General features: G+C 41.4%; 1 protein-coding gene across 1 annotated transcript; it reads left to right on the plus strand.

Moving 5' to 3' along the window:
• The first annotated feature begins 1,129 nt into the window (after positions 1-1,129).
• Positions 1,130-9,686, plus strand: LOC112076753 (protein mono-ADP-ribosyltransferase PARP8-like). Its single transcript, XM_024143433.2, has 6 exons — positions 1,130-1,200; positions 2,768-2,837; positions 4,474-4,547; positions 4,651-4,720; positions 6,668-6,752; positions 7,040-9,686. The coding sequence occupies exons 2-6, from the start codon at positions 2,810-2,812 to the stop codon at positions 7,140-7,142; spliced, it is 360 nt and encodes a 119-aa protein (XP_023999201.1). The 5' UTR covers positions 1,130-1,200; positions 2,768-2,809; the 3' UTR covers positions 7,143-9,686.
• The last annotated feature ends 9,272 nt before the right edge of the window (positions 9,687-18,958 follow it).

An 18,958-nucleotide genomic window follows, 5' to 3' on the forward strand; every position in this document is an offset into this window, starting at 1 on the left:
TTATTACCTGGTACATTTCTCTGATAGAGGTAAGGCTGGCAGGGTTAGTTACCTGGGACATTTCTCTGATAGAGGTGAGACTGGTTAGGGTAAGTTACCTGGGACATTTCTCTGATAGAGGTGAGACTGGTTAGGGTAAGTTACCTGGGACATTTCTCTGATAGAGGTAAGGCTGTCAAGGGTTAGTTACCTGGGACATTTCTCTGATAGAGGTGAGACTGGTTAGGGTTAGTTACCTGGGACATTTCTCTGATAGAGGTAAGGCTGTCAAGGGCTCTCATCACTCGGTCGAGTCCTTTTTCTGAAATGAACCACAATCATCATCATCATCATCATCACTGCAGTCCTTCCAATAAAACACACCACCTTCTAGTCTACAGCCTACCAGACAGCAGGGTGATGCATCATAGGCCTAAGGCTGTTAGTAGGTTCAGGGTTAGTAAACCATACCCTGGGTTGAAGGCTGTTAATAGGTTCAGGGTTAGTAAACCATACCCTGGCGTTGAAGGCCTAAGGCTGTTAGTAGGTTCAGGGTTAGTAAACCATACCCTGGAGTTGAAGGCCTGTTAGTAGGTTCAGGGTTAGTAAACCATACCCTGGGTTGAAGGCCTGTTAATAGGTTCAGGGTTAGTAAACCATACCCTGGAGTTGAAGGCCTGTTAGTAGGTTCAGGGTTAGTAAACCATACCCTGGGGTTGAAGGCCTGTTAGTAGTTCAGGGTTAGTAAACCATACCCTGGGTTGAAGGCCAGTGCCTGGGAGTCACACGGATCCCACACGGAGGGATATGGCTCAAAGATGACCACTTTCCTGGGAGACTCTAGAGCAGACCTACACATGGAACACAACAGATCCACACCTAGGAAACAGGAGGGCTGGTTAAACTCTGTGTGTGTGTGTGTGTGTGTGTGTGTGTGTGGTGTGGTGTTGTGTGTGTGTTGTGTGTGTGTGTTGTGTGTGTGTGTGTGTGTGTGTGTGTGTGTGTGTTGTGTGTGGTGTGTGTGTGTGTGTGTGTGTTGTGGTGTGTTGTGTGTGGTGTTTTTTGGGGTGGTTTTTTTGTTTTTAAAAAAAACAACCTTGGGGGCTATATATTTTAATATATTTCATATATTTTAATTCTCTCCTCAGTGGTTCTCACATAGAGAATTGGCACTCCATTTTGAGGAACGGTTTGGTGGTTGCATCCAACACAAGACTTCAGGTAAAAAYAAAACATCCRAGGAGGTTCTGTATACACTGTGTTTATCAACCCTTTAAAGGCACAAACTGTGATTTGAAATGCCTGGCCCTGTGACTAGTTTGTTTGGTAAACTGTGGGCTGGGGCTGAGGAAATGTAACCCATAACCGTTCAAGGATACACTGTGCTTATCCACCTAACACTTATTTGCTTGCAATCCACAGTTACCATACATATTTAATATACAGTACATTGCATATTGCATGATAAAGTAGAASTGACAGCGTTTTAACTACTTTGCAGATACGAACAGACAATCATAATAATATCAGTGAAAAATATCAAATCCCGAGTTTGTGCCACGAAAAACAGCTTTATAAGAGCTTTTAAAAATAGGTTCTGTGTGACTCAACGTTCCGTGACGAAGAGAACAGCTTTGTTGTCAGAATACATTTTACATTTACATTTTAGTCATTTAGCAGACGCTGTTATCCAGAGCGACTTACAGTAGAGTGCATACATTTTATAACATTTTTTTTTACATACTGAGACAAGGATATCCCTACCGGCCAAACCCTCCCTACCGGCCAAACCCTCCCTAACCCGGACGACGCTATGCCAATTGTGCGTCGCCCCGCGGATCTCCCGGTTGCGGCCGGCTGCGACAGAGCCTGGGCGCGAACCCAGCCCAGCCTGGGCGTGAACCCAGAGACTCTGGTGGCGCAGCTAGCACTGCGATGCAGTGCCCTAGACCACTGCGCCACCCGGGAGATCTCCCGGGTCTCCCGCCACCTGGGAGACCCGGGAGAATAGATGGATGCAGTTCAACACATGATTCATATAGCTAATTCACCAATACATGTCTTGCTAGTCCAACAAATATTGCTTTCAGGTTGTAAATAACAGCTAGTAAACATTGTTTGCTGCTTCCAGCCATTCGCGAGGCACTATTTCAGTTTTCAAGCGGCTCGATATTTTGGGATAAAAACACCTACTAGGCCGGTAAACACACAGTCCCAGTTCCAAAGTGAAGTGTGGCTGGTCCTACTTCCGTAAAACACCAACAGTCTAGTTCAAACTGAAGGAATGGCCTGGTCCTACTTCCTGTAAACACACAGTCCAGTTCAAAACTGAAGGATGGCTGGTCCTAACTTCCTGTTAAACACAGCAGTCCAGTTAAAATGAATGATGGCAGGGCCCGTGTGGAAAATGGCTTATTTGCATATAGGCCTACTGTAGCTCTGATTGGCTATGGCGCAGCGGTCTGTGTCTGGTCCCGGACATGACTGACATGTTTTAAATTAGGTTTGATTTCCTGCACTGTCTATTAATTGTCCAAACGCAAGGCCGCTTTCCCATTCTATATTGCTATAGAATTCTCACAAATGCATTACTCTATGTCATTCCCAAACATTCTATGATTGTATGAAAATCACSAGGGCTCGCTTTTCAGAATWAAAAAAAAAKGCATCATATTCTTCCTGGGTGTATTTTTKAATAGATTTTAATAAGATTTATTGTTGCTAAGATGCTGTCGGTTCCACGTTAAAGGCCTCTAATATTTTGKTTATTGTATCTCTCTGTCTGCAGCTCCATGGCGCCATCTATGGGAGTGGAATCTATCTCAGCCCAATGTCAAGCATATCCTTTGGTTACTCAGGTATCTAAGTCTCAGATGGAGCAACAGCATTAGGTCAGGGATTAATGACCGATTCTCTTGGTAACATTGAGAAGGGRAAACAAATGGTTGTTTTGATTAATTACCGTTCTGTCTCTTTAAAATGTAATGGTTGTTTTGAATGAAWTACCGTGCTGTCTATTTCACTTAAATGTATTCTTAAAGCCCTTTTTACRTCAGCCGATGTCACAAAGTGCTTATACAGAGACYCAGCCTAAAACCCCAAACAGCAAGCAATGCAGATGTAAAAGRGTGGAGATTGGAGATTATAGTGGAGATTATGGTGGAGATTATAACAGAACATGTCCAAGATGTTCAAATGTTCATAGATGACCAGCAGGGTCAAATAATAATAATCACAGTGGTTGTAGAGGGTGCAACAGGTCAGCACCTCAGGAGTAAATGTCAGTTGGCTTTTCATAGCCGATCATTGAGAGTATCTCTACCGCTCCTGCTGTCTCTAGAGAGTTGAAAACAGCAGGTCTGGGACAGGTAGCACGTCCGGTGAACAGGTCAGGGGTTTCATAGCCACAGGCAGAACAGTTGAAACTGGAGCAGCAGCACGGCCAGGTGGACTGGGGACAACAAGGAGTCATCAGGCCAGGTATCCTGAGGCATGGTCCTAGGGCTCAAGGTCTGGGAGAGAGGGAGCGAGAGAATGGTTGTTTTGTTGGTTCCATACTTAAATTCACAGAGGACACTCGAACACTTAAGCTATTGCAACATAGATACTAGAGTCTGAGATAGGAGGGGTCAGGAGACACTGTGGCCCCATCCAACAATACCCCCAGACAGGGCCAACCAGCAGGATATAACCCCACCCACTTTGCCAAAGAACAGCCCCCACACCACTAGAGGGATATCCGCAAACCACCAACTTACTACCCTGAGACAAGCCGAGTATAGTCACGAAGATCTCCCACATGGCACAAACCCGAGGGGGCGCCAACCCGGACAGGAAGATCACGTTAGTGACTCAACTCACTCAAGTGACGCACCCCTCCTAGGGACGGCATGGAAGAGCAGCAGTAAGCCAGTGACTCAGCCCCTGTAATAGGTATTACTGCTGCTCTTCCATTAAATTTTCTATTGTAAAGTTAGCAACACCTCCGTCTTTGTAGGATACGCGGGGGATATGGCACTAGTGTAACCAGCAGGAGAGGCCTCATTTAACACAGTCAATTAAGGTTTCAGGAAGGCCAATCACATCACGATTATGATCAGTGATTAGTTAATTGACTATAACTGCCTTGGAAGTGAGGGATCTAACATAATTAGCCCTATTTTGAGATGTGAGATATCGCAAACTCTATCAATAATGACATGAATGGAGGTCTGCTGCCGTACCTGTTGTGGAGCTAGAGGAGTTAGAGCCCAGTTTTGGATGAATTACCGTTCTGTCTATTTAAAATGTAAAGTTTGTTATGGATGAATTACCGTTCTATTTAAAATATGAATGTTGTTTTAGATGAATTACCGTTCTGTCTATTTCAAATGTAATAGTTTTTTTTTTTGGAGGAATAATCATTCTGTCTATTTAAAATGTAATTATTGTTTAAATAGACAAAATGTTTCATGCTCATGATCATTTCTAACGTTGATCTTTCTCTCCGTTCAGGGATGAACAAAAGGCCACAGAAGGTTGCTTCAAAGGACCAAACTGCGACAAACAAGACCAACTTACATTTGCAGGTTAGCATTGAGGACATTTACACTTTTGCGAGGTGTTGATGAAACAGGGGTAAAATGTAATATTCTGGGGAAAATGAACATTTTTTATTGTGTCCTTTTGCAGTCAACAAAGAAAGGACAGCAGCCCCAGTTTTTGCAAAGTCGGAACCTAAAGTGCATAGCCTTATGTGAAGGTACGTATGTGCTCCGGGCTGGGGTCTTCACCAACTTCTATACTCCTATGAGAATGGCSCYGGAGGAGATGGCTACCGTTTTACGGGCTCCTAACCAATTGTGCTATTTCGTTAGATTMYTTTGCATTGTTTGTAGCTTATTTTTGTACATAATGTGTCTGCCACCATCTCTTATCCACGAAAAGAGCTTCTGGATATTAGAACAGCGATTACTCACCTCAAACTGGACGGAGATCTTTTCTTTAACGAGTCGGACACGAAGGACTTACTGCTGACACTGGACCAGGCCCAAATCCCCCGTCATACGCATTAAGAAGAGATGCCGATACAGGGGACGCAGATACGGGTGCCTTGTGTGAATTCGTCGGCGAGTGGGTAACTCACCTCTACCATCTGTCCTATTGGCCAACGTGCAATCACTGGAGAATAAACTGCATGAGCTCYGTTYAAGACTATCCTACCAACGGGACATTAAAAACTATAATATCTTATGTTTCACTGAGTCGTGGCTGAACGGCAACATGGATAATATATAGTTGGCTGGGTTTTCCATGAATCAGCAAGATAGAACAGCTGCCTCCGGTAAGACAAGGGGTGGTGGTCTGTGTCTATTTGTAAATAACAGCTGGTGCACAAAATCTAATATTAAGGAAGTCTCGAGGTTTTGCTTGGCTGAGGTAGAGTATCTCATGATAGACTACACTATTTACCAAGAGAGTTTTCATMTACAGTGGGGCAAAAAAGTATTTAGTCAGCCACCAATTGTGCATGTTCTCCCACTTAAAAAGATGAGAGAGGCCTGTAATTTTCATCATAGGTAYACTTCAACTATGACAGACAAAATGAGAAAAACAAATCCAGAAAATCACATTGTAGGATTTTTWRTGAATTTATTTGCAAATTATGGTSGAAAATGCTTGGCCACGCAGTCATGGGTGAACAGGGATGACAGAAGCAAGCTTCCTGCCATCCAGGACCTCTATACCAGGCGGTGTCAAAGGAAGGCCCAAAAAATGCCAAAGACTCCAGCCACTGTAGTTATAGACTGTTCTCTCTGCTACCGCACGGCAAGAAGTACCGGAGCACCAAGTCTAGGTCCAAGAGGCGTCTTAACAGCTTCTACCCCCAAGCCATAAGACTGCTGAACAGCTAATCAAATGGCCACCCGGACTATTTGCATTGTCGTTCCCCCCTTTTTGCGCTGCTGCTACTCCCTGTTTATTATCTATGCATAGTCACTTTAATAACTCTACCTACATGTACATATTACCTCAATTACCTTGACTAACCTGTACCCCCACACATTGACTCGGTACCGACCGGTACCCCCTGTATATAGCCTCGTTATTGTTATTTTATTGTTGCTCTTTTATTTTAAAAATTACTTTTGTTYATTTAGTAAATATTTTTCTTAAAACTGCATTGTTGGTTAAGGGCTTCTAAGTAAGCATTTCACTGTAAGTATTCGGCACATGTGACAAATACAATTTGATTTGATTTGACAAAGTCATAAATCAGAAACATTTCTAAAATGGATCTTCTAAAAAAATGTGATTTAAAACTAACCCTAACCTTAACCACACTGCTAACCTTACGCTTTACTCAAACCTGAAAGGATAATCAAAAAGCTATTTTGACTTTGTGGCTGTGGAATCTGATTTTGTGGCTGTGGAATCTGACTTTGTGGCTGTGGAATCTGACTTTGTGGCTGTGGAATCTGANACTTTGTGGCTGTGGAATCTGACTTTGTGGCTGTGGAATCTGACTTTGTGGCTGTGGAATCTGACTTTGTGGCTGTGGAATCTGACTTTGTGGCTTTGGAAGCTCGTGGAAACCCTGGTCTGAAGCAACCACAGAACAACAATGGAGAATGTATTAACTGATAACATATACGTATGTGAACTAAATGTTAATATATTTGTATATGTCCTTCTCTGTCTCTTCCAGTCATCACGTCCCCTGACCTGCACAAACATGGAGACATCTGGGTCGTCCCAAACACCGACCACGTCTGTACACGCTTCTTCTTTGTGTAAGTATACGACCACATCTGAACACGCTTCTTCCCACGTATAAGTAGTAAAAMCACGACAGTGTTCATACAGAGAGTGGTGTTCAATTCATCAAAGCAGATTTTCTGTATTTCCTTTCGACAAACCCAAAGAGAGGTTTACATCTCAATAATATATTTGATATTACAAGTGAACATTTCAACWTTATCTCAGTTTAATAGCTGGAGTGCCAACTGTGAATATGTTCTGATCAAAGGGGTTGCTAGTTCCCGAGGAATGATATTATTGTGTGTTTCTTCTGATCCAGCTATGAAGATGGCCAGGTGGGAGATACGAGCATCAACACACAAGACGCTGGCATCCATCGAGAGATCCTACGAGTCATCGGCAATCAGACCGCCACGGGATGAACCACACGTGAAAATGAAAATGTCCTTCCTGTTATTCTGCTGCCGCCGCCTCCCGGCTCAAAGCTGCATTATTGAGCTGCGGAAAACCCGTCGCAACAAGTGTGTTTCCCGACCAATGTAGAGAACACATCAACAACTAGAGTGTTTTAAACCTTGGTGAAATCAACAACACATATTTACAACTGAAACACAGCAGAACTCTTTAGGGAAGAACACATTTTGCTAAGTTTATAAATACTATGAAGAATCCTGTTTTTCTGAAGACATGGTACGTCTCTCAGTTTGACTGATTGGGACGACTTCATTTTTTTGTAGAGAACATTTAAAACGGTAAAACTCTTTGGTGAATATTTTGAGACTTCTTGCTAGTAGATGTGGGACCTTTTCAGCAAAAATAACGATATGTTCCCCTTCCTGTCTAGAAAAAGGTCCCATCTATCTGACCTTATTTACTATAAAAGAGTTGTATCTTTTTAAAATACAATGTACTTTATGTATACTGAAGGTGTTAATATGCACTTTATTTTTCTTAATGTCGTACATTTGTTCTAACAACTGGGTCATAATCTGAAAAACTAAAAAGCCTTTTTTCCCCCAATTGATTATTTTAAAATTAAACAAAAAAAATAGTTGTATTTTCGACGGTGGTGTAATATGTTGGTTACCATTCCATGTCGACTGAGGGACACAGCAATACATTGAGTAGAATATACATAAAGGCCAGGATTCAATCAGGACTGCAGGAGATCCGCGTTGTAACTCGGTTGACTATTAAAGCTGCACTATGTACCTTTTTTGGGGGGCGAGCTGGGAAATTCACATAGAAATGGGTGTACTAGATCTGTCATTCTCATTGAAAGCCACTCTAAGAAGTGGTAGATTGGTTCTATGTGTGCTATTTCTATGCTTCCCGTTCTTAAATTACGTTTTAGCGTCTTTTACTTTCGGGTTTTGTACACCAGGTTCAAACAGCTGAAAATACAATATTTTTGGTGATGGAAAATATATTTTACAATATATTATCTACACTATACTTGCTTGTTTTGTTACATAAATGGAAATTAAGCAAACTATTAGAAATTTTGCAACTAGGCAATGGCAGAGCGATTTCTGCATAGTGCACCTTTAAAAGGAATTTCCCATTGAGCCGACATCTGCAGTGTTTACTTAGAAGGCCATCTCCTCGACCGTGGTAAACATTTGCCTTTAAATGGTGCATCGCCCAAAAGGGACGATTTGGATTGAAGTGTGTAAGAGCTTTCAATGAGACGTCATCAAACACGAGCAGAAATGTATGCTGTGTTAATTTAGGAAGTAGATCAGTTTCCTTCACGTATCAYACCAGGAAATGTATATATTGGTTTCTTCTCCTTTTATAGGGGGTCTACTGGTTTACATCAGCAAAGACTTYGACTCCAGTCAAGAATAGATACATTTTATAAATTCATAAGTTCCACACATTTACCACTCACAACCAGTTTAAATAGAAAATAACGTATTAAAAACACATGTCAGATTGATCTTTATATTTTGTTTAAAACTATGGCTAGATGTAGATGTATAATCGGAGCTCCAATAAAAGAACATTTTAAAGCGGTTCCTTTTGTTAGGGGGGTATGGGATGTCTATACATACTAAGCATTGCTGTTTGCTGCTTATTTATATATGTCTGTGCTTTTAAAGACCAATCAGATCTCAGCTGTGCTTTTAAAGACCAATCAGCGCTCAGATACTATCCCTTGTGTTCACTGTCAATTATATATTTATTATGAAATTATGATGGTTTAAAGTAGACATTGATATTAGTCATATAGGACACCAACCACTCTGAACATTGATATTAGTCATATAGGACACCAACCACTCTGATCAAAAATGACTGTAAGTCACAGGTCATATTTTTTTTATGCATTTTTTTTCATCACTAATGATTTTACAGTTTAAATATATTTGACGTAACCGCTAGGCTACCTTCTCTAAACCTTCAGGCTACCTACTTTTAAGCGCTAGGCTACCTTCTCGTAATCGCAAGGCTCAGTGCTCTTAACCCCTAGGCTACCTGCTCTTATCCGCTAGGCTACCTGCTGTTAACCGCTAGGCTACCTGCTGTTAACCGCTAGGCTACCTGCTCTTAACYGCTAGGCTACCTGCTCTTAACCAATAGGCTACCTGCTCTTAACCGCTAGGCTACCTTCTCTTTACTGCTAGGCAACCTGCCGCCCCAACACTAGGCTACCTGCTCTTAACCGTTAGGCTACACTTTAAATATATTTAACGTTATTGTAACAAATATAGGTAAATAAATACATTTACATAATTTAGCAGACACTCTAATCCAGAGTGATTTACAGGAGCAATTACAGTTCAGTGCCTTGCTCAAGGGCGCATCAACAGATTATTCACCCAGTTGGCTCAGGGATTCAAACCAGCAACCTTTCGGTTACTGGCCCAAAACTCTTAACTGCTAGGCTACCTGCCGCCCCACCGCTAGGCTACCTACTCTTAACCGCTAGGCTACCTGCTCTTATCCACTAGGCTACCTGTTCTTAACTGCTAGGTTACCATGCTCTTAACCCCTAGGCTACCTGCTCTTAACCGCTAGGCTACCTGCTCTTAACCGCTAGGCTACCTGCTCTTAACCACTAGGCTACCTGCCCTAACCACTAGGCTACCTGTTCTTAACCCCTAGGCTACTGCCACCCCACCGCTAGCCTACCTGCTCTTAACCGCTAGGCTACCTCCTCTTAACCCCTAGGCTACCTGCTCTACCGCTAGGCTACCCTACTCTTAACCGCTAGCTACCTGCTCTTACCCGCTAGGCTACCTGCTCTTAACCGCTAGGCTACCTGCTCTTAACCCCTAGGCTACTCTCTTAACCCGCTGGCTCCTGCTGTTAACCGCTAGGCTACCTGCTGAGTCATCGCTAGGCTACCTGCACTAAACCTTCAGGCTACCTTCTCTTAACTGCTAGGCTATCTGCCGCCCACCGCTAGACTATCAGCTCTTAACCGCTAGCCTACCTGCTCTTAACCGCTGGGCTACCCGCTCTTAACCCCTAGGCTACCTGCTCTAACCCGTAGGCTCCTGCTGTTAACCGCTAGGCTACCTGCTCTTAACGCTAGGCTACCTGCTCTTACCGCTAGGCTACCTGCTCTTAACCCCTAGGCTACCTGCTCTTAACCGCTAGCTCCTGCTCTTAACCGCTAGGCTAACTGCTCTTACCGCTAGGCTACCTGCTCTTAACCGCTAGACTACCTGCTCTTAACCGATGGCTACCTACTGCTAAACGCTAGGCTACCTGCTCTTAACCGCTAGGCTACCTACTCTTAACCCCTAGACTAACTGCTCTTAACCGCTAGGCTCCTGCTCTTAACCGCTAGACTACCTGCTCTTAACCGCTAGGCTACCTACTGCTAAACGCTAGGCTACCTGCTCTTAACCGCTAGGCTACCTACTCTTAACCCCTAGACTACCTGCTCTTAACCCCTAGGCTACCTGCTCTTAACCCGCTTGGCTACCTGCTCTTAACCGCTAGGCTACCTGCTCTTAACCGCTAGACTACCTGCTCATACCACTAGGCTACATGCTCATAACCGCTAGGCTACCTTGCTCTTAACCCTAGGCTACCTGCTCTTAACCCCTAGGCTACCCGCTCATAACCCGCTAGGCTACCCGCTCTTAACCGTAGACAATACCTGCTCTTAACCGCTAGGCTACCTGCTCATAACCGCTAGGCTACCTGCTTTTAACCGCTAGGCTACCTGCCACCCCAAACATAGAAGACAGTGAAGGCAAATGAGCAACATGTTGTTTTATTTCATCATTCAGTGACCAAATCACACTATTTCATTTGATATCATAATAAATATTTTTGCAATATCTGTCTTGGAATAGTAATGTGAACCTGGCAAGTACATGTCAATATAGAGTGGATCACTAGTGGACGTTGATTTTGTGATTTTACATCTGTTATATCATGCTAACATCAGTGTTGAGAWCGGATATGACATCTGTTATATTTACACTTGAAACACATTCATATACCAAACATTGTCAAAGATTTTTTTTTTTTTACTTCAGATTTGTTTTAAATATGCATGTTGTGTTAATGGATGAGAAATTATGTAAATGAAAATATATTTACTATTTGTGAATGATGGGATTATAATTTGATGTTCTAATCCATTCATTATTCATTTAAATTCATGATCGCGTTTGTATTTTAGCTACGGTAACACAGTATCGTGAATCTCATGAAAGAGAGGAGGAGCACCAAGGGGCAGCATATTGTTGAACTGGAAGCATAGTACACCGAGTGATGACAGCTCGTGACTGTCAATTCAGAAGGAACTCAAAAGTAAAACATTTTTTTTTTTAAATCTACAGTTTCCCACTATGACAGGAAACCCAAATCAGTTGAATGGAGACCAATAAACAACACAATATAATGGTCAGCAGTATATTTCCTTTGATCCACTTTGTGATTGAGTGTTTCTGTTGATCTGGATGTCTTACTTTGTATTTTCTGCACAATTATAGTGAATAAAAGTATTCTATGATTATGCTATTTAGCATTTGGTGCCTTATAGACATGTGGATTAATGGTAATATATTACAATACACATGGAATATATTGTAAATATTACCACAACAAGGAGGCCAAATATTTTCTTTATTTGAGTTTTTATGGCTTTTTCTTTATTTTGCAAATTACTGGAGCTTTTTGGGAGGTCTTTTTACAAATTATGAAAATAGCTGCTTATGTACTTGTTTATGTTCATTAAATTCAAACTTGCTGAGAAACCACAATTTATATTTTACTGGTGTTGWTTCATTACTCAGATTAGTGTAAACCACAATTCTACCTTCATATGTATGTGTGTGTATGTAAAGTAAAGTAAACTATATACATGTCATAAATATTATTAGAAATGTATACTAGCAAGGTCTTCATTTTCACAAATGTAATGTCAGTTGCATTGTGGGTCAACCTAAAGCAGCTGTGTATGCATATGCATTTGTGGCCTATTTTTCCTTCAATGTTGCATACCGGTAGTTGTAAGATGTGCAGAAGAGGTGTCCATAGAGTCCTTTGACCATCGGTGCATCCTGTACAYGGCTCAGCTAGTCAGGTTCACATAAACATAGCTGGGAAATCATAGCAGTAGCGTAAAATAAAGCATTTCAMTGTAAGGTCTACTACACCTGTTGTATTCGGCGCACGTGAMAAATACTCCCATTCATTCCTATGGAGGACTGCGCCTACGGGGAGTAACAATATGGTCGACCGGTGGCTTCAAGACTTTCAATGACYAATACGATTATCAACAATCCCAGGGTTTGCGTACATTATTGGAGCCATTTAACTTTCCCACAATGGTTGCAATAACTCCCATCGTAGGATCCAGTTCTACAACCTAGAACCTAGAAAAGTATGTCTGTCTATATTRTCTTTGCTGGAATAGGAAATTGATTTGATTTATGTTTGTCATTTAATGTTGTGTCGCATTCAGCAATGCATTGTTTGAATTCAAACATCTTGGGGGCGAGTGTTTATCTGACATGACGCACCGCTTCTCTTCCGCCACTAGAGGCCAGTAAAACCATAGAAATAGAATGGCTCCCTATTCAAGTCAATGAGGATGATGGCATAATGCCCACTTACTCAACTGGCGGAGCGGGCTCCGGATCCGATCCCAGAGCGGGGTAAATACGGACCAACAATTATTTGTGTTTTKGGGGGGAACACCTGGTAGTTTTTTTATTTTATTTAACTTATATTTATCTGAGATATCTACTACAGCCCTCATCCTCCACATACAACACCCGTTCTGCCAGTCACATTCTGTTAAAGMTCCCCAAAGCACACACATCCCTGGGTCACTCGCCTTTTCAGTTCGCTGTAGCTAGCGACTGGAACGAGCTACAAAAAACACTCAAACTGGACAGTTTTATCTCAATCTCTTCATTCAAAGACTCAATCATGGACTCTCTTACTGACAGTTGTGGCTKCTTTGTGTAATGTATTGTTGTCTCTACCTTCTTGTCCTTTGTGCTGTTGTTCGTGGCCAATAATGTTTGTACCATGTTTTGCGCTGCTACCATTGTGTGTTGCTACCATGCTGTGTTGTCATGTGTYGCTGCCTTGCTATGTTGTTGTCTTAGGTCTCTCTTTATGTAGTGYTGTGTTGTCTCTCTTGTTGTGATGTGTGTTTTGTCCTATATTTATATTGTATTTATTTATTTATTTTAATCCCAGCCCCCGTCCCCGCAGGAGGCCTTTTGCCTTCTGCTAGGCCATCATTGTAAATATGAATTTGTTCTTAACTATCTTGCCTAGTTAAATAAAGGTTAAATAAAAACAAATTCTTATTTACAATGAYAGCCTACCCCGACCAAACGACGCTGGGCCAATTGTGCGCCGCCCTATGAGACTCCCAATCACGGCCGGTTGTGATACAGCCTGGAATCAAACCAGGGTCTGTAGTGACACCTCTAGCACTGAGATGCAGTGCCTTAGACCGCTGCGCCCCACCGGAGCCCATATCATATAAACACAAATTAGACATGGGAAATGTGTAGAATTTCAGGAAATTAGCTTTAAGTGCAACATTTTGTCTCCGCTAACAAGAGGGTTGTGAACAGTTWGGGGTCACATGGGTTGTGAGGTTATTACGCCGAAAAAAATAGTACTTGAATACCCCTGGCATAATGTGTGGACAGGCAGCCATTTTGAGTGTACCCATGCCAGGAAGTAAAAGTAGGAAGTGAACCCTTCAATCTGGTCGTCACTAATTACCACAGCCACAAAGTTATAAATCCCGCCTATTTCTACAATTTCTCTTCTTAAAATCTGATTTGAATCCTAACCCTAACCTCAACCCTAACCACACTGCTAACCTTATGTCTAACCTTAACTTTAAATTAAGACCAAAAAAGAAAAATTTGTAAACTTTATTTAACTAGGCAAGTGAGTTAAGAACAAATTCTTATTTACAATGACGGCCTAGTAACAGTGGATTAAACTGCCTTGTTCAGGGGGCAGAACGACTGATTTTTACCTTGTCAGCTCGGGGATTCGATCTAGCAACCATTCGGCTACTGGCCCAACGCTCTAACCACTAGGCTACCTGCCGTCCCAGGTTGCCCCAGGTAGCCTAGAGAAAGGAGGAGATAGGAATCCCATTGGGTAATGGAGGCCTGTATAACGTCCCACCCAGCAGACTGTCGACCAATCGTGTTCACGTTGTCATTTTGCATCATGCGGTTGCTAAAATGATAGTCCTGTAATCCCTTCTCAAAGTCAGGGTATGAGTCGAGAAACCTACCTTTTTCCTTGAAAGTACGTAATGTCACGATTCCAAAGCTATAGGACATTACGAAGATCAAGTTAATTACCTTACATCTTGGAAAAGATTTGTAATATTGTACTTCTTGTTCACGAAATTCATGCTAATGTTGGGTTTTTGAGCTAGCGCCCATTTGACTCCTATTCACTACTTTAAGGAGCACTAGCCTTGTCCCAGAAATGCCCAGAATGCACCGCTCGGCCCATTGACGACAAAATGGGCAATGTACACAATCGGYGTAAATACGATTCCCATGGTGTTTCCAATCTCCTCAAAATAATCTCTGGATGTGATTTGTTGAGTCAACTCAACTGACATGACAACAAATACTGTCCATTGGATGAGCCGCATCAGTTAGCATCATTTGAATTAACATTCTAAATTACCATGGCAATCAGGCATCAGTTGATAGATAGAACATTCCAAATTACCATGGAAAGGATTGCATCACAATACCAGGCAGCCATTGTGAGTGTACCCGTTTAACCAGTCAAATTGCCAGGGTTAGCGCTTCCAAGGCAGTTCTATTCATTCTATTTCTAGGAGAAGCCTGTTAGAGAGCATCAAAACCGTGTTGTATCATGGGTACATTTCGACTGACTGATCTACAAATTATACTGATGCAAGGGGATTTGTAAATCAGTCAGTCTCGACGACTCGCCTTTAAAGCCGGCTGCAATGTCAAGGTTATGTTATTATGTGCATTGTTCACAGAGGAGCCATTACTTTTCTTTCCGCCAGATGGCGCTGTACTCCACAAAAGTACCAGGTATAATACTTTCCTCCTATACACCGTGATATTAGATTAAAATGCCTTTTGATAATGCTTTCATCGATGCTCTACGTTGCAGAATCACATAACACAAAAACACATGTTTTTTAATGAAGTATAGCCTAGTTGGCATATTTATAAACACAAATATAATTCAATTTCATTTGAAAGTGCCAAACAAACCATCATCCACAAACAAACCATAGTAGTATAGCCAGATATATCGATTGTTGCTTATGTGTTGTGGTGTGTTTATTTTTTTGTTTATTATAATCAAATCTGATAACCCGCAATATTGGCAACACAGACAGATACAGATCTGTATGCAAATCAGTTGTTTTCGTGACACACTTTTTTCTATTCTGGCCGGTAATGATATGGTGCTCCCAGAAACTTAGAATTAATGATACGGCACTCGACTAAGAGTGAGGCTGTGCAATTGAATCGGCGCAGTATTCACAGAYCCGCCACCTGCACCAGGACTGCCACTGAATGAAAGACTCAAATTAAGTCTCCATATAAGAATACGACGGCTCAGCGATTTTAAACAGCATTTCTAAAAAAAAAAAAAAAAATAGATGGGGGGACTGGCCGGACTTGTACAGAGAATCACAGTATGTATGTTTGTAGGCTACTTACTGTATGTCGCTGGCGGTTTAGAGTACGGCTATTGCAATGGATGGAGTCRGAAAACATGAGTTGAGTTTCGGGAAAGGATGTATTATATCGTCAAGGTTTAGCTTATTAAAGATTCGTTGTAATTGTTGTGTAGGCTAATTATTTCAAATTTGTACTTGTGTCTTACATTTATATTTGTGTCTAAGTAATAGGATAATGCAAAGCAATTGTAATAATTTTATATGTTATGATATTTTGACGTTTGATAAGAATTTTACAAGAGTGCTGTAGACTTAAAAAAATATATTATGCCGMAAATGAATGCGATTTAAATGATGAAAAACTTCAATAAAGCTAAATGTTCAATAGTTGCAGCAATTTGTTTTCCAAATTAATATTGTGTCMGTAAAGAACACATGCCTCAAAATATAAATATATAAATCTTCTGTTTTTAAAATAAGAATACTCTGAAGCCCTTCACACAGTGCCATGCGGTGGCCTGAAATGCAAACAGAGCTTTAAACATGTGCACTTTACACACGTTTAATTCATAACCGTTTTACCGAAAATATGCTGACATTATGGRCGGAAAACGCTGAAGTAAAACCTATCCATCATCATCATTAATCAAGCCATTCATTTGGATGGCGTTATTCAATAGCCTACATACCGGAAACAATTAATATGTAAATAGCTGTTYTTAATAACTGTTTTGCTATGAAAAATAATTTTCATTCAATTATTGTCTTCATTTATTTGCAAATGTTTTGGTAATTTATTAATTTCACAATTTGTAGGTCTATCAACATGACCATCAATATGTGCCTTACATTTTTTATTTGAGATAAAATTATTATTTTAAATGTAATATTAAAGTATCCTATTATTATTTTAATATTATAATTATTATTATTGTATTTTCTTGTAAATATCCAATAATGTAGGAAAATATTAACCTAATTGAAAATTCAAGTGCTTGACAGCAAAACCGGTATATGGACTTTCGGCCTTGCACATCTGTAGCCGATGAAGTCTGAAAATGATTCTGAAGTCTGAAAATGATTCTGAAGTCTGAAAATGATTCTGAAGTCTGAAAATGATTCTGAAGTCTGAAAATGATTCTGAAGTCTGAAAATGATTCTGAAGTCTGAAAATGATTCYGAAGTCTGAAAATGATTCCGAAGTCTGAAAATGATTCTGACAGTTCGAGCTAGCGGAGTTATCTATCTCTAGTAAACCGCCCAGACATTTGGTTCTGCGGATTAAAATGGTGCATGGATTGAAAAGATACCTGCATTATTTTGATCCGTCCTGACATGATGGCAGATTTATGCATACTGCCTTCTATATAGATTGTCACATCTTGTAGGCTTTTCTCACATGTGGCCCGTAGGTGTACAAACCCGACAAACATAATTCATAACTAAAAAGACACACATTTGGAATTTTGCTGCATGATATCAGCCCAAGCTGCTTTCAGAACGACCCGTAAGAGGCCAAGCTGCTTTCAGAACAAACTGTAAGAGGCCAAGGCTGCTTTCAGAACGACCCGTAAGAGGCCAAGCTGCTTTCAGGAACAACCCGTAAGAGGCCAAGCTGCTTTCAGAACAACCCGTAAAGAGCCAAGCTGCTTTCAGAACAAACTGTAAGAGGCCAAGCTGCTTTCAGAACGACCCGTAAGAGGCCCAAGCTGCTTTCAGAACAAACTGTAAGAGGCCAAGCTGCTTTCAGAACGACCCGTAAGAGGCCAAGCTGCTTTCAGAAACACACCTGTAGAGGCCAAGCTGCTTTTCAGAACGACCCGTAAGGGCCAAGCTGCTTTCAAAACAACCCGTAAAGGGCCAAGCTGCTTTCAGAACGACCCGTAGGCCAAGCTGCTTTCAGAACAAACCCGTAAGGCCAAGCTGCTTTCAGAACAACCCGTAAGGCCAAGCTGCTTTCAGAACAACCCGTAAGGGCCAAGCTGCTTTCAGACAACCCGTAAGGGCCAAGCTGGCTTCAGAACAACCCGTAAGGGCCAAGCTGCTTTCAGAACAACCCGTAAGGGCCAAGCTGCTTTCAGAACAACCCGTAAGGGCCAAGCTGCTTTCAGAACGACCCGTAAGGGCCAAACTGCTTTCATAACAACCCGTAAGGGCCAAGCTGCTTTCAGAACGACCCGTAAGGGCCAAATGTGGAATCGGATTGAGGGAGATTTAGACATCTGTCAAACGCAGCCAATATAATGTACATGAGTAATATTGAATCAATGGAGGGAAGACGTGACGGATCTAGCATAGAATAAAGTACAAGTCATAATCTGACGTGGGAAAAAACTGTCCTGCTGCTTGAGAGCGTCCAGGCGGCAGGTTAGAGACGACATGGGGAGCATAGTTCAACCAGCACACTTCACAAGAACATCGCCAGCCCTGCTGCTTACAATTGGCTGATGGATATAGCCAATTAAAAATGGAGAAAAATGAAAACGCTTTGTAACCCATTCATATGTGAATGAAAAGCCTGTTTTTATTTCCTTAAGGGTACATTTTTAAAATATATATTATTATTATTATGTAATTACTTCGCCACTATGGCCTATTTATTGCCTTACCTCCCTTATCCTACCTCATTTGCACACACTGTATATAGACTTTTTTTTCTATTGTGTTATTGACTGTCCGTTTGTTTACGTGTAACACTGTGTTGTTGTTTGTGTTGCACTGCTTTGCTTTATCTTGGCCAGGTCACAGTTGTAAATGAGAACTTGTTCTCAACTGGCCTACCTGGTTAAATAAAGGGTATTTTTTTTTTTTTTTTTAAATAAATGTTATTATTTGAAAAGTTATTACATGTATAGCTTATCCTTCAACATAACGTATTTTAATATTTACATCTCAACACTCTTAAAAAAATAGGTGATGTCTAGAACCGAAAAAGTGTTTTTAGGAGAACCATTTGAAAAACCTTCGTTAAAGGAATCAACATTGTGGTTCCAAGTAGAACCATTTTGGGTTTCCACACGTAACTCAAAATGGTTCTACCGGGAACCCAAACGGGTTTTTACCTGGAACCAAAAAGGGGTTATCCTACGGGGACAG

The sequence above is a fragment of the Salvelinus sp. IW2-2015 genome, unplaced genomic scaffold (assembly GCF_002910315.2).
Source record: "Salvelinus sp. IW2-2015 unplaced genomic scaffold, ASM291031v2 Un_scaffold3991, whole genome shotgun sequence".
In the NCBI taxonomy this organism is placed as follows: Eukaryota; Metazoa; Chordata; class Actinopteri; order Salmoniformes; family Salmonidae; genus Salvelinus; species Salvelinus sp. IW2-2015.